This window comes from Lemur catta, chromosome 22 (assembly GCF_020740605.2).
Source record: "Lemur catta isolate mLemCat1 chromosome 22, mLemCat1.pri, whole genome shotgun sequence".
Classification (NCBI taxonomy): domain Eukaryota; kingdom Metazoa; phylum Chordata; class Mammalia; order Primates; family Lemuridae; genus Lemur; species Lemur catta.
In genome coordinates, this window is record NC_059149.1 from 25,996,795 (window position 1) to 26,022,112 (window position 25,318).

A 25,318-nucleotide genomic window follows, 5' to 3' on the forward strand; every position below is an offset into this window, starting at 1 on the left:
CAGAAAGTAATAGAGCCTTAAAGCAGAGCTATAAAAGTGATTTATTCATGAGTACATACTTACTCCTCTCCCAGTTGACATCCATTTTATATTAATTTTCCTTGAGAGTGTCTCCTCGGCTCTTTTCTAAATCTTTACCACTATATGCGAATTTTTTTTGCCACCCTCATTCCTTTCTACTCTGCACCATAAGACTCTCCTAATGTGCTGAAAGAGATCCACGGGGCTTCAGCACCACTTTTTGGGAAACTCTGCTGTGAAGTGATAATGTTCCCTAGTCACAATGACTGACTTTATTAGGTAGTCCATTCGCTGTTTTTTAATTAGGGAAAGAAAAGTTCTTAATTCATTTTTCTGAAGTTAGTTTAAATGCACTTTTATGATCGTGCTCCATTGGCAGGAGGAGAGCTATGGAAAGCATACCTTTCTCTTAGGTTCCTGGAACCTTCCCTTATGGAGAAGCAATTTCTGGTCGCCCCTGCCCCTGCCCCAGAGGACTCATGGCAGAAGAAAGAACCAATAATTATCATACTCCCTTTGTATCGTATAGTTTTCAAAGCGGTTTCATACACATCAGTTCCTCCACTCTTTTTGTAAATAGATGAGAAAACAGAGGCTCAGAGAGATTAAATAAAGAGCATCTTCAAGGTCACACGTCTCATCTGTCACTCAATGTCAGAGACCAGGATTTAAAGCACCACTTGATGATTCTGATTAAAAAAAAAAAACTTCAGTCTCGCAAATAGGATTGGAGATCTAGTGGTTTTCATTAACATGATGGTGGTGTGTCTTTTATAAGCAGTACTCACCAGTGACTGTGCTTTTCTTAGCCTAGCTCTGTCCTGCAATTTATTTTTCTGATCATGTGACTGTCGGCTGAAGTCTGGGGTCATTTCATTCCTTTTCTTTCTTCTGTAAATTGGAAGACAATGGGAAAATTATCAATTATGATTTTAAAACTTTGATGGTTTGCATAGCTGTTCGTCCGTTTGACTTTGTTGTTCCTGTGGTTTAAAAGATTGTCTCCACTCAACTGGAAATAAGCCAAATATCTATCAAGAGAGAATCAGTTGAATAAACTCTGGTGCAGCCACACAATAGGAACTGTGAAAAGGAGGGCAGGATATTTTTATGTACAAGTGTGGGGGGATCTCCAGGATATACTGTTGCATGAAAAAAGAAAGGTGGGTAAAGTGGCGTGTATTGTGCGCTACCATTCATTTCAGAAAGGAGCTATTAAAATATCTTTCTAAATGTATTTTATGTATTTGCTTGTACTTTTTATTAATCAAATGGAAGAACTGAACCATAAAGTGAAAAATGGTTACCTGTAAGTAGGATTCCCATGTGAAGTGATCAGGAACAGGGACTATGGAAGAACAGGGACCAGAAGCTAGACTCCCCTCCAAATATACCTTATTTTGTATATTTAATTTTGGAACCATCTAAATTTTTTCTCAAAATTATAAAGTGAAGGGAAAAATACCTAAAATCTGAAAAGGAAAATGAAACAAATGATCTTGTCTGTCAAGTTGGTGGCATTACTACACACAAAGGAGTTATTTCATGTGACTCTAACACAGTAATTTTTCTGAATATCCTTAGTAGAATATACCTCAAGGACAAAAACACAGCAAGGAAATCTTAAACTGTTTTCAATCACCCTATTGCTTGCATTAATACAATATTAGTAAAACTATCATAAATATTAGGATAAAGCAAGGATCAGCCAACCACAGCTCACAGGCCAAATCCAGCTGCCTGTTTTTATAAATAAAGTTTTATTAGAACATAGTCAAACTTATTTCTACATATAGTCTATGGCTATTTTCAGGCTGCAACAGCAGAGTTGAGCCGTTGTGACAGAGACCATATGTCCTGCAAAGACTAAAATATTTCCTGCCTGGCCCTTTATAGAACTTTTTTTACAGAAATAATGGATCTAGGCAATGAGCATCCATGGCTACCAAAAAGGGAGACAAGCAGAAATTATGTGCCTCCTGATGGAAGTGCACACCCCAGTTCATCATATACTCGAGTCTCTAGGTCTGTCAGTGCGTCCAAGTGTAGGGGACAGGGGAACATGTTAAGGTGCAAGTTGATGGTGCAATCAACAAACTCCAGAATGTGAGAAGCTCTCCAGGATAAATGATCTGATTTTTATAATTTCAAGGGGAAAAAAAGGACAGAGGGGAAACCTATGGATCAAAAAAAAAAAAAATCCACTGAAGTGACGCATGGATCAAATGCAATGTGTAGACCGTATTTGGAACCTAACTAAATAAACCAACTGTTTAAAAATGTCAAACAGGCCAGGTATGGTGGCCTGTAATCCCAGCACTTTGGGAGGCCAAGGTGGTAGGATTTTGCTATTGAGTCATGTAAGTTCTTTATGTATTTTGGATGTTAAACCCTTATCAGATATATAATTTGCCAATATTTTCTTCTAATTTATAGGCAGCCTTTTCATTTTGTTGATTGTTTCCTATGCTGTGTGGAAAATTTTAGTTTGATGTAGTCCCATGTATTTATTTTTGGTTTTGAAGCCTGTGTTTTTAGTGTGATATGTAAAACATCTTTGCCAAGGCCAATGTCAAGAAGATTTCCCCCTATGTTTTCTTCTAGAAGTTATGTATGTGGTTTTAGGTCTTATGTTTAGGTCTTTTATCCATTTTGAGTGGATTTTTGTGTATGGTGTAGAAAGGGTCCAATTTCATTTTTTTTTTCTTTCTGCACGTGGATATCCAGTTTTCCTAATAGTATTTATTGAGGAGGCAATCGCTTCACTATTGTGTCTTCTCATTGCCTTTGCTGAAAATTACTTGAACATATATATTTGCACTTTTTGCTGGACTCTTTTCTGTTGTACTTTCTTCTCTTTATATGAAGTGCCAAAACGTTTTTTCTTTTTTTTTTCCTTTTCTTTTTTTTTTTTGTTCCAAAACGTTTTTTCTAAAAACAAAGAAGTTGAGAGGGGCATGAGCTGCTTACCCGTGCCAGACACTCTCGATGGGGTCGCAGTTGTCTAGGTAATTAAAGCGAATGATATCAGTTGGATGCTTATCAGAGGATCGCCATGGTGGAAGTTCTTTCTTCCCTGGTTTGTTATTCTTTCTTAAAGAGGAAGAGGACCAAAGAACTGATAGAGGAGACTGCTTTTCCTCTGGAGATTTGCTTTTAACTGGCTGAACATCAGCAATTACAAATCCATCTTTTGGAGGTGTCTAGAAGAAGAAAGTTAATTATTTCTGTTCACAAAACACTGTCTTAATAATAACAATAAAAACAAAGAATATCATCATCACCACCATCATTATCATCATCGCCATCATCTTCAGTAGCAGCATCATTACCATCATCATCCTCATCACCATGGTAACCATAATGGTGATGATGATCACAGCAGCCACCACCCCAGGAGTACTTGCCCTGTGCCAGGCACTGTCTCAGGCAGTTTTCATGCATTATCTTATTTTTTTTTTCAATTTTTCAATTTAATTTTCGTTTTTGTTTTAGAGATAGGGTCTCACTCTCTTGTCCAGGCTGGAGTGCAGTGGCCCAATCATAGCTCACTGTAACCTGGAATTCCTGGGCTCCCATGGTCCTCCTGCCTCAGCCTCCTTTAGAGTGGCTGGGACTACAGGGGCACGCCATCATGCCCAAATAATTTCTTAATTCTTTGTAGAGACAAGGTCTCGCTATGTTGCCAAGGCTGGTCTCAAACTCCTGGGCTCAAGCAATCCTCCTGCCTCAGCCTCCCAAAATGCTGGGATTATAGGCATGAGCCACCACACCCAGCCTGCATTCTCTTATTTAAGCTTCACAATGACTATAAGGTAATCATTTCTACTCCCATTTTACAGAAGGGGAAACTGAAGATCAGAGAAACTAGTTAATTGTACAGGACCAGAATCTGAATCCAGGATTGTCTTGCTTCAAGCCCACACGCCTAAGCTCGCTATCCTATACTGCCACCTGTTCTATCACATCATTGTCTGGTTCGTCACAACTGCAGTTAATTTCCTGATGAATAGTACACATTCCCAAAAGACATACTTCAGCCCTACTGACCTCTAACACACAGGGACAATTTTGAGTTGTATAGAGGTAGACTGTAACTTTTATCAATGATCAAAACCTCAACCACTCCCAAGAATACTTCTGCTTTAATTTCCAAAATCAAAAGTCTGTCTTTTGTGTGTGAAACTCATAAAGTTCTCATGTGGTTGTAGCCTAAGGAAATGGGTATTGGTATGTGGAGAAGCCATTATGGGCTTAATTTTTGTTCATTAAGAGATTAGGAAAGCTTTGCTTGGTAAATCGGTTTGCTTCTATTGTTTGTGAAAATCAAGAAATTCCCCAGTCCCTCCAAGCATAATCAGTCAGTTTCTGATCCTTGTTTCAACTGCTTTTTGCATACAATTCTATTACAGGATACCACTTAGTACTCAGGGCTGTGGTTATCTGTTTGTCTATGTCCTGGGCCACTAAACTAGGCTCTGAAAGCAGGGTCAGGATCTTCGTACTCTTAGCACCTAGCACACAACAGTGTTTAATAAATATTTATTCATTTAATGAATGATTGTAGCCTAGTAGGAGATTAAGCAGACATTTTATATTTTGACAGCTCATTATTGGCTTAATATTCAATATTTTATGCAGGTCTCATTTATTTTTAATTTTTTTAAATTTAATAACTTTTTTCTTTTTTTTTTTAAATATATTTTTTGACCCGTGAAGATGTCTGAATGCAGGCCTCATTTAGAATGGATATTCATTTCATTTCCCTGAGCTTATATTGAATTAAATCTGTTTTTGCTGAAGGATGTCTAGTTTAACATGACCGGGAATAAATAATACAAGAAAATAAGAAAGAACTTCAGGGGGAAAATTCAGGCATACATGCTAGCAATTATATATAAAAATCCTTAATTCTGGAGAGTACAAAATGCCTGACACTTTAACAACAAAATAGGTAATAACGAAATCTGTGACAACTTTTCTGAATTAAGTAAACGAAATATTTGTTCACATCACTTGAAATCTTTTTGAGAATTTTTTTATCATGAGTGGATGTTGAATTTTGTTAAATGCTTTTGTTTGTATATATTGAAATGATCATATATCTTTTCTCCTTTGTTCTGTGAATTACATTGATTTTTGGGCTATTATGACAATCTTACTTTCCTCGGCCATCATGTATCATTCTTTTTAGGTACTACTGGATTTAATTTGTTAATTGTTTTTTGTTTTGTTTTGTTTTTCGAGACAGGGTCTCACTCTGTTGCCCAGGCTGGAGTGCAGAGGCATCATCATAGCTCACTGCAACCTCAAACTCCTGGACTCAAGCATTCCTCCTGCCTCAGCCTCCCGAGATGCTGGGACTACAGGCACTCAAAACCATGCCTGGCTAACTTTTCTATTTTTTATAGAGATGGGGTCTCACTTTTGATCAGACTGTTCTTGAACTCCTGGCTGCAAGCTTTTCCTCTGGCCTCCCAAAGTGCTAGGATTACAGGTGTGAGCCACCACACCCGGCCTAATTTGTTAATACTTTTAAAGGATTTTTGTTTCTATGTTCATGACAGATATTGGTATGTAGTTTTGTTTTCTTTCCTTGTAAAGTCTTTGGTTTTGGCATAAGGGTAAAGAGTTGGAAAGTGTTCCCTCTTCCTTTATTTTCTGAAAGAGGTTATGTAGAATTGATATTATTTCTTCCTTGTATGTGTGAGGGAATTTACCAATGAAGCTGTCTGGGTCTGGAGTTTTGTGAAAAGTTTTTAAATTATGAGTTCAATTTAAATTGATATAGCTTTATTCATGTTTTCTATTATTCATTGAGTCAGTTTTGGTAATTTGTATTTTTCAAGTATTTTGTCCATTTCACCTAGGTTGTTGAATTTAGTGACATGAAGTTGTTCATAATATTCTCTCATTCTTTTAATGTCTGTAGAATCTTTTTTTTTTTCAATTTTCTTCAGTTGAAATAAGTCATTTATTTTACCAGTGGAAGCACTTATTTCAATATTAGAAAAATAATGCTATTTGTTTTCAGCATAAAACAACCCTCAGGTGGAATAGACACATTGATTTTTTTAAATGGATTTCAAATAAATCCAACATCTTCATAATGAAAACTTACAACATTCACCCGAAGATAGCAGTGACATAAACCACTGTCTTCCCAAGGAAAGGGGAAATTGCATTGCCTTCCTTTCACTGGTTTTTGTTAAATACAATTTGTCCGTTCTGTTTGGCCAATTTGACTGCAGCGTACTAAAACTCAGCTAGTGCAGTATCGATCCACAGGCTTGACTTATGAAAACCAAGCCGTCTACAGAATCTTTAATGATGCCCCTTCTTTCATTCCTCATATTAGTAATTTGTGTTTTCTCTTTTTCTTCTTGATTAATCTAGCTACAAACTTATCATTTCTATTTATGTTTTCCAAAAGTCCCCTTGGCTTCCTTTACTTTCTCTATTGTTTGTCTGTTTTCAATTTCATCAATTCCAGTTCTTTATTATTATTTCTTTTTTTTTTTTTTTGAGACAGAGTCTCACTCTTTTGCCCGGGCTAGAGTGCCATGGCGTCAGCCTAGCTCACAGCAACTTCAAACTCCTGGGCTTAAGCGATCCTCCTGCCTCAGCCTCCCGAGTAGCTGGGACTACAGGCATGCGCCACCATGCCCAGCTAATTTTTTTTCTATATATTTTTAGTTGTCCAGCTAATTTCTTCCTATTTTTTTGGTAGAGACGAGGGGTCTCCCTCTTGCTCAGGCTGGTCTCGAACTCCTGAGCTCAAACAATCCGCCTTTCTCGGCTTCCCAAAATGCTAGGATTACAGGCGTGAGCCACTGCGCCCGGCCTATTATTTCTTCCTTCTATCTGCTTTGGGTTTCATTTACTCTTCTTTTTCTAGTCTGAAGCCTTCTTGAAATGATGTTTTCCGGCGTGGATAACGTAGGCTCACGGACGGTTTTGAAGATCATTCTAATTCAGCCCTCTCATGTTAAGGTTGGGGGAACTGTTAAGGTAGGGTTAACCGCTCCCACCTGCTCATAACATGCTTTCAAAAGCTCTGCAAAGGATTGAGGAAAAGGGGGTGGTGAATTTGCTTGAGGGAGGGTAAAGTTTGCTGCACTCTAGGGGCTGCCTATGTTCACCATCATTGGAGCCACCTCCTAGGGAATTACACAAATGATACAAGTATACACGGTGCTGACAGCTGACTTTATTAACCTCAGTCAGAGGACTATTAACTTCAGTCTTTCTGACTTAGGTCTATCTCTTTTACTGATAACTTTATTAACTTGATTTTCTTAACCTTAGGCTTTCGGACTTAGGTCTATTTCTTTAACAGAATAAAATTTAAGTTTCATATAACTAAATATTCCCTATAGAACTTTAATACCAAGCAAAGAGATGGCAATTTTCTTGCATCCAAACTACAATATTCATTGTGTTTAAATATAGTTATGCATAAATGCTTTGTGGGAAAGAGTTATTGCTGAAGACAAAGCATTGAAGTCAGTTTTATGGATAATACTCAAAACCTCTTCTCATTTTATTAGTTGTTTAATCACTATTCTCTGCCCCTAAAACAGCCCGAGCTTCAGCTATTGAAGGCCATTCTCTGCTCCCCGACTGAGAATGAGATTTAAGAAAAGCCTTATGAGGATAGGAGTTAGAACTAGGAGAATTCTTTTTAAAATTCTGCATTTAAAATTCTCTTTTTTAAAGAAATCCTCAAGGAGCATACCAAACTACTGCAATCAGAAAGAATAGTTTTATCATTGCAATTGTAACAATATTAATTATGCATAGTTTATTACTGTATTAAATGTAGATGGAATCTATTTCAAGAAAACACAATAAAACCTAAACCTAAACAAGCAAGTTTGGAGTTGACTAGTCATATTTCAAAAGGATTCTTTAATATTAAAAGGATTCATTGCAGTTTTTTTCACAGGCTATAATACCCCTGTGGTTTTAAAAATCATTTAAAAATTTTAATTTACACATAATTTTTCAGGAACTCATCTATTGTAAGAAATGATGCACAACTCCGCATGCGTATGGATAATGCTGTAAACAAAGGGCTCATAAAAATTGCTCATAAATTATCTAATTAGCTATGACTATAAGAGTGAATATAAACATTGGTTACCATGCACAGAAAGCCACTAGAAAAAATTATCCTTGCATTACTTGCTTTTTATGATTATATGTAAATGCTCTACATTGCTTAGTTTCTAGCAAAAACTAAGAACTTTAATATGCCCATTTGACTCTTCTCTAAGGACTTGTTTTTTGGAAAACTTTTCCTTATAAATGACACAAAAATAAACTTCAGCTCACCTGATAGAGTCATAGAAAATTTGAATTAGTAAAGCAAAATTTGAAGACCCAGAAATAACAAATACTGCATATTGCCCACGGAGTCCCCGTGTCAGAACCATCTGGTGTCTGAGTTAGAGATACGGAGACCGGGCAGAGGAAGAAACTTCCTAGTCCTCATCTCCTGGGCCCAGCTGTGGCCTGGGAGTGTCAGAGGAGGGTTCTCAACTAACACGGATATCTTGAAAACAGCTACCAAGTCTCAGAAAAGGAGAATTTTGAAATCACATTATATTGCTTTTGAAAGTTCTAGAATTTGCAAAGAGCTTATGTTTGTAAGCTCGTTGCTTTTTGTCTGAAATTTACCTTAGGCTTGGTAACATGAAGTTCTTTCACCATTTGAATATAGTGCTTCTTCCAGACGCCCTGCTCAAAAGGAGTAGGAGAGAAATTGATGTACCAGTTAAACCGTAAGCACTTGAGCATCCACAGCTGGTCCAGCTCGGCTAAGTTCTTCCAGTGCCAGCACACCTGGAAAAACAATGACAATTCAACAAACCAAAGCAACCTACTCAGTTTACATGCCCACTTTCTCTAGGTTTTGAGCTGTCCTCCTGGACCTGAAATAATTTTGTCCTTTTTCTCCAAATCACAGCTTAAATGGTTACCTCCTAACCTGAAGTGCTTCCTATCCATCCAAGCAAAAGGATGTACTTTAAACACTAATTTAGACTTAGAATCAGTCAACTAATATTTATTGAGCACCTATTAACCATCCTCATAGCAACCTAGGGAGATCAGTATAATTATTACTCTCATATTGCAAGTGAGGAAACTGAGACTCAGACCTTGAAACTTCCTAAAGGTTCCTGAAGGTCACATGAAAGTTATATGAAGGTTATACAAACTCAGGTCTGCACATTATTTCTTCTTTTCATGATGTGCTTCCTTTTTCCTCCGTTCTTACAATTTCACTAAATATACATTTTATAAATGGAACACAGTTACTGATACTATATGGTATGTCTTATAGAGCCTTTAGGATTTCAAAAAGCATAAAGTATTTGTGCTATACATTCCATTTCCATAGCATTATGGCCAATCCCATACATCCAGCCAGTGATGGAAGTGCCCCTACTCTGTAGCAATAGTTGTAATAATTTACCCAAGGTTTTGAATAAGTCTTGCTGGAAACTAGGATCAAGTTCATATATAAAGGTGAGACTAGAGATTCTGTGTCTTAGTTGTAAGAGTTGCAAAGATGACATATAACCTTCAAGCCCAAATTTCATCCTCAGAAAACTGGCCTCTTTTTCAAAATCAATTACATAATTAATAATTTTTGAGTTGCCCCTCCCCCAAAAGAAGACCACCCTGTAATGGCCCTTGCTATCCATACACCCATTTTTCTACCCCTCTCTTCCTCCCTTCTCCCATCCACCAGCTATTGAGTTCCTACTGTCAGTATTGTTTCATGTGCTGAAGACATTGAGGAGAGAGTGGGGCACAATTAGAAGAAATGAAAGATTCAGGAGCTGGAAGGGGGAACAAAGAGGATCTGATAATAGAGCCCTGCAGGCAGGAACAGAAACCACATCTAGTTTGTTCAGCCCAGAAATGAAACAACACCCATCTTAACCTCCATATGGTAAATTAACTCAGAGTTCGATGGAGAGATGGAGTTTTTCAGGGAGAGAATGGGGAGAAAAGTCTCTCCCTTCTCACTCCTTTTCTCCTCTTAGATTTTATTTTGATCTAGGTACTTAAGTTGTTTTTTTCCCCCACGGCAGATAAGATATTTTTGTTTTGTTTTTGTGAGTTTTTTTTTTCCTTTTTTTTCTTTTTTTTTTTTTTTTGAGACAGGGTCTCACTCTGTCGCCCAGGCTGGAGTGCAGTGGTGTGATCGTAGCTCACTGCAGCCTCAAATTCCTGGGCTCAATCGATCCTCCTGCCTCAGCCTCCCAAGTAGCTGTGACTACAGGTGCATGCCATTATGCCCAGCCAATTTTTCTATTTTTTATAGAGATGGGGTCTTGCTCTTGCTCAGGCTGGTCTCGAACTCCTGGCTTCAAGCAATCCTCCCTCCTTGGCCTCCCAAAGTGCTAGGATTAGAGGCGTGAGCCTGGCCTTATATAGGAGCTTTTTAAAAAATAAAGAAATTAGCCCTTCATTTTCAATAGATTCCCCCCCCCACCCCATCTTCTGTTAGAATGTATTCAGGATGTTATGTTCCATGAAGAATATTTAAATTTTTATAGTCACAATTTAAAATCTTGCTTTCTTCATTCTTGCTCATGATAGATAAAATGAAGAAAGCTCGACTTTCAATTGCATATTTTCTTTCAAGGCTTCTGGGTATTATAGAATACTCACAAAGTCCTCCCTCCCTATGTTTTCTTTGAGTACTTTAATGGTTTTCTTTGGTTTCATATAAATCTCTTTATTCTACTGGGATTTTTTCCCCCCAGATAGCTGCCCAATTGTCCTAACACCATTTATCAAACAATTCATCTTTCTTGCTGCATTCATGTTCTTAATTTTAAAAACTAAAGTTAACATGTTACATGTATATGAATGCACGGTAGCAAGTGATTTCTGGTTTTGCTAGACTCTAGGAAAGACTCAACAAAATGACTATCAGTTTTATACCTTAAATATTTTAACTTCACTTTAATACACCACAGAATTACTTGTAAGAAAACAACAGCTCCTTTTCCAATGCCTCTGCAAGCATCCCTGCCTACTCAGGTCTCTTTTAGTCTCATACTCTTTTGTATATATCCCATTAGGAACTTACTGTGAGCTTTTCTATTCTAGGGAATTACTTGCACTACGCACTTTAGGCTTCTGTTGTATGCTGTGCAGTAAGAGACTGGCCTGCTGATGGGTCTTTTCTTACATGTGTATCTCCCCGACTAGCCAATACATTTTTGTGAACACTGATGTGTCTCATATTTTTCCCCCTTTTGAGCACTCACTAAATACAGACTTAAGTACAAAGGAGGTGGGGTTCATTCGAACTATCCAGACTGAACATACGGACCATCTCATCTGCTTCTTGGTTGTGTGTGTGTGTGTGTGTGTGTGTGTGTGTGTTTCCTTAAATTATTCAAGTGCCAGAGTTTCCTACGGCAGCTCTTACAAAACGCCCCATGCCCCTTCTTTGCCTTTACCTGTGCACAACGACAAAGGCTTCGGGGATCCAAGAAAGAAAAGATGTATATAGATAACACCCTCGGAAGCTTGGTAGTAAAATCCAGGGCTTCTGCTGGAATTTTTTCCTGAAGCTTTCGACAGCAGAACTTCTGCTGTGACAGGGAGCAGCGCTCCAACAGGCCCGTGAGGATTCTTCTCCTTTGAGAGTCTGTCCATTTGTCAAACTGGAAAAATAAGCAAAACATAAAAAGCTCCAGGTCTAGTCCGATAGCAAGATTCATCATGAGTAAGAGATGAGAATGGCATAAAAAGTGAATTTAGAAATTTGTTTCTAATGCAAATCATCTATTTCTTTCCCTAATCAGTAAATTCCATGTTTTGCTACCTACCTGTCCTCTCTACCTTTATGTGTGTGTGCACGACCAGAGTGTGCACACAGAAATGCATTTGACCTCGAAACTTGCAGTTACATAAGAGTGGTAAGTTGGGAGCTGACCATATTCATAAACTGAGAAAATACCTACTTATAAAATACAATTTCAAGAGAAGACACCTGGGCAACTTCTCTCCCCTCAAGTGTAATAGTTTCTACATTATCTCATCAGTGCTTAAAGCTCCAGGGCCAGAAACAAACCCTTGCATTCACAATTGGAGATAAGGTATAACATGCAAATATCCCTGAGAAGGAAAGTATATTGGGTTAAATTCTTACTAGTATGTAAATGACTGATATGATTGGAGAGGAAGTGTTAATAAGGGAGGACCTGGAGAGAGGAAGTAATGCCAAAGGAAGCCAGGTATGTCCAACAAAAGCTTTGGCTACTTCATAATTTTTCCCAGAGATTACCCTAATAAACCAGTCCCAAGATCGGGGACTGACCAACGATGAGAACCTTGGGATTGGCCAAAATCCAAAAAAGGCTCTTAAGGGGAGAATACCTATTATTAAATACTAATAGCTGAGCGAGCCACTTCACCAGAAGCTCCGATCTGGTTTGGTGTGGTCTGCTGGGGCCTGGTGCAGGAGCTCAGTCCAAGACAATGGATTCCCATACATTTTGTTTAACAGTAGGACCACTTCCTGATTAAAACTATTCACTATTATAGATTTATTCAGTGACCCACAAATCTCACTCTGGAGACTACCACTCAAGGGGGAGGGTACTCTAAAATGAAAAACCAAAAACCTTAACTGCAAACACCACAGGAATGAAATTGATTCATGTGTGAGTGAGTGTTCCCTGCCTTCTCCTATCCCTGTTTCTGTCCAACCCCCATCTCCAGCTCTCACAAAAGGAGACTTCTTTCCCTGCTCTTTTGGGATGGGTTATTAGGAGAATGAGTAGAGAGAAACCAGACCTAGCTAGGGAACGGGCCCTGGAAGCTGAATTGATCTATAAAATAAAGAGCCAAAAGTTCAAGGCGATAGAATAGGTGCGAGGCTTTGACTTGCTGCGAGTTGCAGGGTTCACAGAGGCAGTGAGGCCTCCACAGCAGTTAGTGTGGGAGGAACGAAGGGAGGATATTTGAGGAGTATTGCTGTGAGTTTTACAATGGATCTCCTGTGATTTTTCTTTGAGAGACAAAATGAAGATTGGAATTCATTTTTAAATTACTTTAAATTACTATGTGAGCCTGTAGAGACTGAGCTACGTGGGGACCCAGGATGATGACAGTTACAAAATATTTTCATGAGATATTATCACCGCCACAAATCAGAGATAATGCCAAATGCCTAAGAGCAGCAGATCAGCTATGCAAACTATAATGTATCAACGTGATGGCAGAAAGTGTTGTATTATGGATTGATGTTGGGCTTGGGAATCAGACAATTTGTTGTCTCACTCCCAAGATTCCATTTTTTCTTTTACTCATTAGAAATATTGCAGCCTCAATTTGTTTTCATTTCTACATTAAGAACATCATCATTTCTACATGGTAGGGTGGTCGCAAGGATTAAATACAAAACATACGTATAAAATTCCTAATAGAGTGCACGACTCATTGTAGACCTGGCAGCTATTATTATAAAATGCCACAGCGATGTTAAAAATAACATGTATGTGGGCTAAACCAATATAAAAAATATATGCGCATAAAATTACCGTGTTTGTACCTTTTCAAGGATGGGAAGTTCATTTAGAATAACCGAGGTCAGCTCATCTATTTTCCTGATGCCCACAAAAGGGAACGGGCTCAGCTTACAGAACGAGTGATTTAATGAATATAAAAGAACATTAGGATTATAAAATACCGGCGAAATCTATAAAAGAAAGCATTAAAACCCTTTCTCTAGAGATTAAAAAGATAATTACATCGGTTTCTCATTTATTTCCCGGAGTACGATGGTCAAAGGTAATTTATATTTGGCTTTGATAGGTGTTCTTTGCCTCAAGGGATTTTCCTTTCTAATTGTGTTTGTTTAGGCTAATAGAAAACTAATTTACATTCTTTGAACTGCTAACAATTGAAGAAGGTGGGAAGATTACTCAGAAGAATGCATAACAGTAGGGGGAAATCCCTGCGGAATTTAGGAGGCGCTAGGAATAATACAAAAAGTAGAGAATCCCTGGAAGAGATCACTGCACAGGAATCTGCTTGTCTCCCACATCTCTTGAGTCCTCTCTCTAGTGGAAATGCTCATAACATAGTAGCCAGAGATCCAGTGTGTGACACTGGGGAGCAGTCAGGACCACTATGCTCCTGTTCCAGTGTCACATATGGTACGTGACTTCACAGTTCCTTCTTGAAAGATGCCTTTTTATAGGGCTTTCTTGCCTCACATTAACCCTATTTTTAGAGTAGTTGTTACAAGGATTCTTGCTGCAGTTTCAGGAAGTGAGGAGGTTACCAGAGCTGCCAGCCTGGATTGAGCTATAAAATAAAATGCCATCCGTCTCACACTGAATGGCAAGAAGAAGTCCCGGGGGAGTTAGGGAGGGTAAGGATGAAGAGGGAAGCTTGTTTTTGTTTGTTTATTGGTTATACTATCTTAATCTGGTTGAGTTTCTGAGTCCTATTATCAAAAATTTAATTTCATAATTAAAGTATGAATGCATTCTTGTTTTAAAAGTTTCACACAGGTACATACTAATGTAAACATGAAAATCCTCTTTGACCACTACTCCCTATCAAATTTCTCTCCATTCCCCAGAGATAACCAGCATTCAAAAATTTTGTGTTCATGCATTTCTTTTATTTTTAGAAACAGGGTCTTGCTATGTTGCCCAGGCTGGTCTCAAACTCCTGGGCTCAAGTGATCCTCCTGCCTCAGCCTCTCAAAGTGCTGGGATTACAGACATGAGCCACCTCGCCCAGCCCATTTTAACCATTTTTTTAAAGTGTACAGTTCATTAGCATTAAGTATATTCACGTTATTGTCCAATGATCACCACTATCCATCTCCAGAACTTTTTCATCATTTCAGAATGAAACGCTGTACATTAAACAATAACTCCCCATGCCTAGTAGTTGCTTTTCTCCTCTGTTCTATGGATTTGCCTATTCTTGGTACCTCATGTAAGTAGATTCATACAATATTGGTCCTTTGTGGCTGGCTTATTTCACTTAGCACAACGTCTTCAAAGGTCATCCATGTTGTAGCACGTGTTAGAATTCCCTTCCTTTTGTGGCTGAATAACATTCCATCATATAGATAGACCACATTTTGTTTATTCATTCAGCCATTGATAGACATTTGGATCTTTTACACCTTTTGACCGTTACAAATAATGCTGCTGTGAACATTAGTGTGCAAGTTTTTGTATGACCTTATGTTTTCAATTCTCTTGGGTAGCAGAGAATGTTTAGGTGCTATTGGAAAGGAATGTGCAAGTAATACACATCGCCTAGAAGTGGATACTTTGATCATCTCCCAGGGATGGACAAGGACCACTGGGACCCTGTGTCTCCCCTTGTGAGGAACAGGTGAGGAAGTCCTCGTTTGTCCTGTACAGTTCTCATATGGATGTCTAAGGCTATGTGGAAGGGGTATAAGATGCAGAGTAGCCAGCGGATGAACTGCTGGATACTACGCTCTTGTCTCTCAGATGCAAATCCACCTTTCTGTACTCTACTCTGTGAGTGTAGGAGGCTGAGACTCTACAACCATGCAGCCTTGGACACCTGGCTCCCTGCTGAATGCTGCCAGTGGGAAACCGAGGGAGAACAGACTCACTCCTTTCTCTTTTGCTTGTCTTTGCTGCTGTCGGGATCACCTGACTCTTCGCCCTGACAGTGGCAGTTGACTCCAGGGTCCAGCTCTTGTCCACACACCCAGAACCACCAGGCTTCCTCAGACAGGTCAGAATGGACTGTGATGACGTCATGCACTTTATTCCACAGAAGTGTGGGTCCCCTGTGGGGCCAGAGGCCTTCCCTCTGAGCTTCGTGGATTCCGTAAAGCTGGCGGTAGCTAGTGCCTGCAGTTCTGTCTCTGTGGAACCTCAGCATTGCCTTTTTGTCTTTTCCGTTCTCCAGTATTTGTTTAACCAATCCTTTCCATTAAATTGTGTCTGTTAAAATAACGTCTGATTTCTGTTTTCCTGACCAAACCCTAACTGTTCCATATAGAAAGTGCCAGTCATGCTGCCCAGGAAATGAGCAAGCCCTTCTGTGAGCCATGCTGAGTCCTTGTGACACTGCTGCAGACTAAAGGTTTGTGTCACGCCCAAATTCATATGTTGAGATTATGACCCCCAATGCGATGGGATTAGGAGCTGGGGCCTTTGGGAGGCGATTAGGACATGGGGGCAGAGGCCCTGTGGATGGGATTAGCACTCTTATAAAGGAGCCTCCACTCGCCTCTTCTGCCACGTCCCGTGAGGACACAGCAAGGAGACGGCTGCCTACAAGGGGGGCCTCACCAGACTCCGGGTCCCCCGCACCTTGATCTTGGGCTTCCCAGCCTCCAGAACTGTGAGAAATAAATGTCTGTTGTTTACAAGCCACCCGGTCTGTGGTTAGTAGCCTGAACAGACAAAGACATATAACAATATAATACAGAAATAGGTATATTTTAAATATTTACCCATTTTCCAAGCAGGGCTCTTCTTTCTTCAAATACCTACAAAAAGTAAAAAAGAATAGAGTGATTTCATATATCATGGTTCAAAATACCCATTACAAAAAAGATGTCATTAAGGGACCAGTGGATAAATACTCATTATATCAGCTGACTATAAAAAGACAGATTTGACTCCTGAGAGGAGTAAAACTATGCAAGGGAAAGGTTTTCTCTCTCTCTTTTTTTTTTCTTTCAGTTTCTTTCTCCACGTGGAATAACTCATATAAAAGAAGAAGAAATATTAGTAGTTTTTTAAAAGAAGTGTTCTTGAGCTTCAGGGAAGTAAAAAAAAAAATGGAAAAATAGAATTGTAAAGAGAAATCGATTTTAGAATTTGAAAGGAGATGAAAAAACTAACAAAGAAAAAAACAGGAACATGGAACTCCCTCCTCTGAAATTCTATATTAATGATAGGAGAATTTACAAAGTTTATGAAGGAGCAGCTCTGTTTTTATATTTCAGTGTGTACACATATCAGTCAGTGTACATGTACTTGTATGTTTGTAGGATTAGATATCTGTTTTTATGTAGTATACCTCTGGGCTTGCAACTGAGTATCTGTATGGTTTATTATGATACACTATTTAGGACAGACACTACGCCTTATTCATCCTGCCATCTCCAGTGTGGGGCGCTATACACAGCATGTTACAGGTGGCCATGCTTGTTGAATTGAATGGATGTGATTGGAGAATGTACATCATTATGGATGTATCAGTACAATGTGAGTATATTTATCTATTGGTGTCTAGGTGGTTTTCTGAGCATCGGTGCATATGGTATTGGAGTTAGTGAGGAAGGGAAGACTAATGCGGGTATGTTTGGCAGAAGAGGGGCTTATGAAGAGAGGAAGATAGAGAGTAATGAACATATGTGAATGTCTCTCTCTAGACAACACATACACCCTCTGTCAGCTTTCAGAATTGGGATCGATGTTTTTCCCTTCCGCTTGGCTGGCACTCCCTAAATTCCCCAGCACTGTAAGAGTGTTCCTTCTTGGAGAGGTGGCACAGACCTATTTCTTCCCTTTTTGTGGAGGAGGATGAGGCGTTGGTTTTATGCTTCCAACAGATAATGCTTGCTTTCCTTTTTTAGACTCTCAAGCTCTGGTTGCCAAGGACATTCAAAATGGGAATTGAAGTAATTGGTTCAACAACCACCTTGGGACCAGTGAAATGTCAGTTTTGCTCTCGGCCAGGGAATCTCACAGGTAGATACTTTTTGTACATCAAAGAAGACAAAGAAGGGCCGGGCATGGTGGCTCACGCCTGTAATCCTAGCACCCTGGGAGGATGAGGCAGGAGGATCGCTTGAGGTCAGGAGTTTGAGACCAGCCTGAGCAAGAGCAAGACCCCGTCTCTACTAAAAATAGAAAGAAATTAGCTGGGTGTGGTGGCACATGCCTGTAGTCCCAGCTACTTGGGAGGCTGAGGCAGTAGGATCGCTTAAGCCCGGGAGTTTGAGGTTGCTGTGAGCTAGGCTGACGCCACGGCACTCTAGCCTGGGCAACAGAGCGAGACTCTGTCTCAAAAACAAACAAACAAAAAAAAGAAGACCCTTTTCCCTAATCAACTGCCACCTGGGCTGCTGGGACCCTCAAATAACGGCAACAGATAAACTCAGAATTTCCAGATGAAAACAGAAGAAAACCTAGAGAGCACAGAAGATTCAAAAAAAATCTAGATACATATTTCCTGACATCTTCTCTGTCAATCACCTGTCACTTAACCTAGGTCACTTCTAATGCACAGTGATCTCTCTCCTCCCAACTCCTACTCCATTTATGGTTCATGCTTCACTTAGACTTTATAGTGTTTGCTTTTGCTCTCTAGTGGTTTCTGTTAATTCTACCTTCCCATGTAGATTACACCACTTTCTTGTGAGTGCTCCACAGAACCAGCAAGTTCAAGTTCCATGGCAGGCCCTCGATAAACCATTTTGCTGACTGAGTAACAAGAACAAGAAGGCTTCAACAGTCACATACAATTTTAGAGCTAAGAGAAATCCTAAAGATCTTTTTGTTCAATTCCCGTGTTTTAGAGAGGACAAGCAGAGGCCCAAAGAGGTTACAATGACAGATTTTTTTTTCAAAGAAAATCACTGAATCCAGACTCTCTGTTCAACTCAACTCTGCACTTGGTGCCTCACTAGGGCCTAGGTCTTCCCATCCCGACTCCCAGCCCTGTGTTCCTGACGAACGGCTGCCCACGCTGTGGCCTGATGGTAGGAAGAAGAGGACACGTGCTGACACCACAACCAAGCTTGCAAAAGGAGGCTGGGACATCATGGTGTCCAACGATGGTGTGGCCCTTTGGGGACAAAGGGACACTGACTTGAATGTGGGAGGACAGTCAACAAGAAGGCAGCGGGGCAGGAATGGGTGGAGGTGGGGAGTGTTATGCAGCCAACATTCGACAAAGTCTAAGCAGGGTCCAAGCAAGTCGGCTCTTGACCAGATGGGTCCAGACCCTCGCAGAAACGGATGGGAGAAAAGGCGAGAGGCTGGAAGTCAGCAGCCCCCGCATCTGGTTCTGACTCGACCCTTGGCAAGAAATAGAATTCTGGGCAAATGATTTCATGGTCAGGTCCCCAGTCGGATCTATAGTCTTATATTCCCCGGTTTGGAGCAAGTGTTCATTGCAAAGATTTGCAATCAGGTCCTTCATTTTAAAGAGCTGGAAAACAAAATCTCTCTTCAAAGTGGAAACGTTAAAAGGGATCTTCTTTTCTTGCAGAATGCTGCAGTTTGTTTACATCACAGTTTACTCAGAGCCTGCTGTTAAGTCAAAATCCATGGTGGTTATTTTAGTCTGTTGACACTGCAGTTACATATTTCATTATGTGACACCATTACACTGTCGGAGGGAGATATTTAGGGCTCCTAAATAATGATTAATTGGTGGTAACTAGGTGCTTTTTCTCAGAACACTTTTTTTTTTTTTTTTTTTAGAGATGGGGTCTTATTCTGTCACCCCAGCTGGAGTACAGTGGCACGATCATAGCTCACTGTAGCCTCGAACTTCTGGGCTAAATCAATCCTCCTGCCTCAGCCTCCTGAGTAGCTGGGACTACAGGTGTGCGCCACCACACCTAGCTAATTAAAAACATCTTTTTTTTTTTTGTAGAGATAGGGTCTCATTGTGTTGCCCAGGCTGGTCTCGGACTCCTGGCCTCTCAGGTGACCCTCACACCTCGGCCTCCCAAAGCCCTGGGATTACAGGTGTGAGACACAGCATCCAGCCCTCAGAACACTCTTTGATCATGTACTGTACCACCTCTGTGCACCATACTTTAAAAGGAATGTGGATCACTTTCTTTTCTTTTAAAAAATTATATATATCTGAGGTGTATAACATGATGTTGATTATTATAGTTCTGCAAACTATCCTATCCATCACCTCCCATAGTCACCTTTGTGTGTGTGAGAGAGAGAGAGAGATAAGGATCACTTTCAATTAGAACACTAGCTGCAAAGACATATATACTTTTAAAATATTCCTCCCCTCAAAATTCACAATGCCTGAATTATTTTGTACTCTGTTACATATGCCTACATATCCCTGATGATGCTGTTTTTTTAGGCATCCAAATTTGAATTCAAACTCTCTGCTTCAAGCCTGCTGTGAAGTTAAAATTCTGTGACTCTTATTTTAGTCTGAGATAGTTACATATTTCACATTTTACTACAAGAACAGAAGAAAGACAAAATTAATACAGAAACGAAAAACAGGACCTGAAAATTGCACTGATCGTTGGTGACAAGTACCCTGATTCTGAGGTCTAGAAAACCCCCTGAAATTCTTGCAGGACGCCTTTTGGCCAGCTGCATCCTCCTTGGGCATTTATTTTTAATCCCTTTCACACGGTCAAAATGTTAGATCTGGGAGGGACCTTTGAGGTCATCTGATCCAACCCACTCATTTTACAAAGAAGGACAAAGCCCTGGGAAGGTGCGGGACTCAGTCATGCAGGGAAGCACTGGGAGAAGCTGATCTGCACCCAGAGTTTTCAATTCCCAGAGTTACTGTTCTTCGTTTGCATTTGCTTATATTTGTCTTTAAAATTGTCTTAAAATGGAACATTACCGCACTCTATGAAGTAAGAAAATGAAAGCGCTCTCTTCTGACACATCCCCTCTGGCCACCAACGCCCGTCTCACTCTTTGGGGGAAACCAGTATTAATAGTTTGGTATAATCATATACAAAGTCTATGTGTGTGTATATATATCCACACAAAGATTTTAAAACATAATTTTACTCCAAACCAGAAACCTAACTAAACCAAAAAATGATTTTTGGGGGCAGAATAAAATGGGAGTTCTGAACAATGAAATAAATACTATCTCTAGAAATGATCGTTACATTTGATAAAAATCTATTAAAGAACCACGGTAAGATGACGTCATGCTTGCTGTGATGCACTGATTCCCCTCCAGGATGGAAGGATTGAACCCCTCCCCTGTTGGGAGGCTGCTGGTTGACAGTCATGAGCTTGAGAGAGCTGCCTTGCCCAAGGTCAGGCTGGGGGCAGGGGAGCTGGAGCCCACTGAAGGCTCAGTGTGAAAGTGTAAAGGTCGGACCCCTTTGCTGCAGTGTAGGATCACACTATAGGATCGTGCCAGCTTCAGGGTGTCATATGGGGTCAGTGGAGGAGACCTCGCTGAGACTGCATTCCAGCCCAACTTCTTCCTCTGCCCCACACCTATGTCTTGCCTGTTCCTCTCCTCCCCTACACTCCTCTCCCCTCCCCTCTGCTCCCCTTCCCTTGTCGGTGTAGAACCTGACAGCACTCCCCACTCAATGCCCTACACGCTAATCTCAGAATCTGCTTCTCTAGTGACCCAACGTGCAACAGGCACTCTGGCAAATTTTGGTTAAGACACTTTTCTCTCCACAGCTAAATTGATCAAGACTCCTAGTTTTTCAAAGAACATGTCTGAAAACCAAGGAATCCAACAAATGCATATTTCAATTCAAGTCACTTTTTCACATGTGTGCAAAACCATCACAATTCTATGGGAAAACATATTTCAAAACTAAACACTGAAGTTTTGGGGGGAGAAAGCAGATAAGCTGTTATGTAAACTGTTGGAGCACTGTAAACAGTGCTCAATAAATAATTGTTGAGCTGAATAAAAAAGGTTTTCAGTAGACTTGTTTGGTGTTCATGGCTGGATGAAGGCTGGAGTTCTCTCTCTTTCCCTGCCTTTCCTTTTTTTTTTGGAGACAGAGTCTTGCTTGTTGCCTAGGGGCTAGAGTGTGGCGGTGTCATTGTAGCTCACAGCAACCCCAAACTCCCGGGCTGCAGCCATCCTCCTGCCTCAGCCTCCCGAGTAGCTGGGACTACAGGCAAACACCACCATGCCCAGCTAATTTTTCTATTTTTGTAGAGTCAGGGTCTCACCATGTTGCTCAGGCTGGTCTTGATGCTCTGCGTGGGCGGCTGGAATCCACCTTGGGGGTGGGGCCCATGTCAGTTTCACATGATAGGACTGGTATTTTATCATAGAAAGATGATTCTGGGGCCAGAATGGAGAATGGATCAGTAGCGATAGAGGCAGTGAAACCAGTTAGGGGGTCACTGTCATGTGCCGGCAGAGAGTGGCGAGGGTGTGAACTGAGATTGTGGAGCTGGAGTTTGGGGAACTCCTCACAGACAGACAACCCTCTCCTCTCTCAGTCCTGGTGGTCCTAGAGGAGAACCAGTGATGCAAGAAAAGAGGCAACAGGGGTGAGAAAGGAGTGACAGTGGAGGAAGGAACACATCTAAAACATTTTCTTCTTGGGCAGGGACTCTGTCTATTGCCAGCCTTGTGCATATAGCAAGGGTGCAATAAAAGTTTTTGAACATATCCTTCATTTTCTTTTCATCCATTACACAATCCTAAACAATTCCTATTCATATTTAGGTAGCCAATTTTTTAATACATTTTTTTCTTTAAGTCATGGATCCAATTGATAAAACAGCTCCGGCCACTTACCCGCTCATTCAAAAGCTGATGGTTTAGGGGTGTCCAGGTACTCATCTTTGTCTGCATTTTGGGACCATCTATGCTTTTTGGAGGTGCAAATGCCATCACGAAATAAGTGGCTATTCTTCCATAAGAAAGACTATACCTATCAGAAGAAATGAATCACATAACCCTCAGAATACTAAAAATACTAATACCGTATAATTTTTTAGCATGTTAGGAGAGAGAATAGGTGGGAAGAACATTTATTGTTATAAGTCAAGCACTTATATTATGCATGCTCAGTGGAAGCTCACAACCATCTGCTGAGGTGGTGGCTTTCAGCTCAGTTTTCAGATGACGAAGAGAATGAGGCTCACCGAAGTCACCTTGTCCAAGGTCACACAGATAGTAAGTGGTGGTACTGGGAGTCAGACCCAGGCCAGTTTAACTCTAGTTTATTTTCACTGGACCATAGAGGTAAACCCAGAATCAATCTGGCTACCATAGTAGCCAGAAAGAATATTTTCAATTTCAAATCATGGTGCAATAGAAAATGCTTCATTCTTGTTCCTCATGTTATCAACCCTTCTCTTCCCCTCTTAACTTTCTGACATCCAAGTAACAAGAATTCCAGCCCACTCCCATATTTAAGTAGAATGGTGTCATGGACAAAGCCAAGGCTTCGGAGATGGATGGATTTGAGTTTATTCAGGGAAATTTGCTGTTTTTAGTTACCCGGTCTACGATCTGTCTCCTGTTGATTAGAGCACTTTAATTTTCATGAGGAATTCTTTTCCCTCATTGTTGAGAGCCTGCTGGGCTGGTTAATCAAGGTGGCCTGTCCTTCCATAGCCAAGATATGGTCATAAAATCAAGTTAGGCCAGTTGGATTGACAATGGCCTATCCTGATATTACAGATGAGGGGGGCATTCAAAGTAGCATTGGAGCCCCCAGCAGACTGTTAAATTGTTCTCACTACTTCACCCCCCAGAAGCCCCATGTCCTTTCTTGTCCATTTTGTGAGTTACCCGTTATCCTTGCAATAAATTGCCTGTTTCGCTTTTGTTAGCTAGAATCTGTTTCTGTTGTTTGCAAACAGCTTTTTTATTGTTGTTTACCTTGTACAGGTTTAATCTTGGCTCTAACACTTACTAGCTGTGCAACTTTTTGCCAGTTATTTAATTTGTCTGAGACTCAGTTTCCTCATTTGTAAAATAAGGATGTAACTATCTACCCTCAACTGCTATTGCAGAGATTAGAGAAGGGTCTGGCAGAGGGCCTGGCAGAGAGGTGTCCTGGATAAGTAATATCTTCCTTGGCACCCTTTCTTCAACTTGGCATTTACACAGTGTCTGCAAACCTGTCCTCTGGAAGACCGTGACAAAATATTTCAAAGTAGAAGACATTTACAGAAGATTGAAAGTAGTTTCAATATATATCCGCAGTGTTTCTGGATGCTTCCGCCTGTCCTCCTCTATAGGTTTCCCATAGACAGGTAGTAGTGATCGCTGAGGGGGACCAGGGCCTGCCTGCCTGCCTGACCTATGGGCTCCACCAATGACCCTACACCAGTGAATACTGGGAAATTAAAAAAAAATCATGATTATTTTGGCTGATATAGGATTTCCCCAAATGCTATATCTGAAATCTCTGAGGTTCTCACTTGACCTATAATATTCTCTCTCAGGTTTAAGTTATGACGGACGATAAAGCCAATATTTTAAACCCTCCCAGGTGTCATCAAGACAGTGCCTTCCTGCAGCTACCTGCTGCCACTAGAACGGAGGGGTTCAGATCAGCCCTCAGGTTCTTCTCAGCCCCTAACAGCTAATTATCTGAGTCCCCACAGGTTTAGGTAAGTTACAAAGGCAAAAGAAATGATTTCATTACGGTATTATGCATTGGCAGCTAGTGATAAAAGTTCATGTGAGCAGGCAAATTATAGACACAAAGCATGGCCACTGAGTCTAGATCTGCCCAGGGAAAAATTGCATATTTCTTTTTGTTGTTACGTATTTATGTTCTACAGTTCTTCTCCTTAAACCAGTTGTTTTGAATCCTTTTTTGAGCATCATAAAGATCTTTGAGAATATGATGAAAGCTATGAATCATCTCCCTAGAAAAATGTACATGAACATAGAAATTTTGCTTCCCTCAAAGCTTCCAGGGAAGCTTAGAGCTTACCCCTGCTCTACGCTGGGAAACTCTCCATTGAGTTTGTGTAGGAAACCATCTCACTGATCCTAGGCAAAACTTCTGAATTAGGACAAAGTAGCTTTTCTCAGTGGTTCCTCCAAGGGCCTGCACTGGTTGTTTTCTTTTTCCTGGTTCCTCAGAGCCTAGGTATCACGTAGATTAGGCTTTCTACAAACCTACTTGAGGAAAGGTTGGTTTATAGCATGTGGGCCCGGCCAGGAGAAACAGCGCTCTCGGTTAATACAGTCCTCCTAAAGCGAGCCGATGGGGGTGTCGATGGGGGTGTCTTGCCTTGTCTTTTGGTATTATGCTTTTACAATTTTTTCCTCTTTCCTCCATTCCAGAAGGTGGGCAGTGTGTGTATTTGTATGCACATACAAATGTTCAAAGTACAGACCACTCGCTACTACTAAGAAGACAAAAACCTTTATATAAAACACACAAAAAAGAATTGCTCCCGCTCCTTCAACAAAACAAATTGTCTTCGCTTCCTTCCACAGGTAAGTCTTGCTGTTGCTTTTCTAGGACCTCTTTTCCCTGTGATGACTGCCCTTGAATGCTTATCTTTAATTTTTCTTGGGATTAAAATGTAGGAAGAGGACCTATGAC

The 25,318-nt window shown here is 40.4% G+C and overlaps 1 protein-coding gene across 5 annotated transcripts in view; it reads right to left on the reverse strand.

Moving 5' to 3' along the window:
• Positions 1 to 25,318, reverse strand: part of FBXO16 (F-box protein 16) — a 36,323-nt gene that overhangs the window by 9,845 nt on the left and 1,160 nt on the right. For all 5 annotated transcript variants that reach the window (XR_006730891.1, XM_045535560.1, XM_045535561.1 and 2 more), the window contains exons 2-7: positions 22,540 to 22,675; positions 16,523 to 16,558; positions 11,511 to 11,717; positions 8,704 to 8,868; positions 2,992 to 3,224; positions 810 to 912 (exon numbers count right to left, since the gene is read on the reverse strand). Coding sequence is in view for 4 of the 5 variants with exons in the window: in XM_045535560.1 (XP_045391516.1) it covers positions 810 to 912; positions 2,992 to 3,224; positions 8,704 to 8,868; positions 11,511 to 11,717; positions 16,523 to 16,558; positions 22,540 to 22,635 (840 nt within the window). In the remaining variant the exon portion in view is untranslated. The remainder of the gene's footprint in view (positions 1 to 809; positions 913 to 2,991; positions 3,225 to 8,703; positions 8,869 to 11,510; positions 11,718 to 16,522; positions 16,559 to 22,539; positions 22,676 to 25,318) is intronic.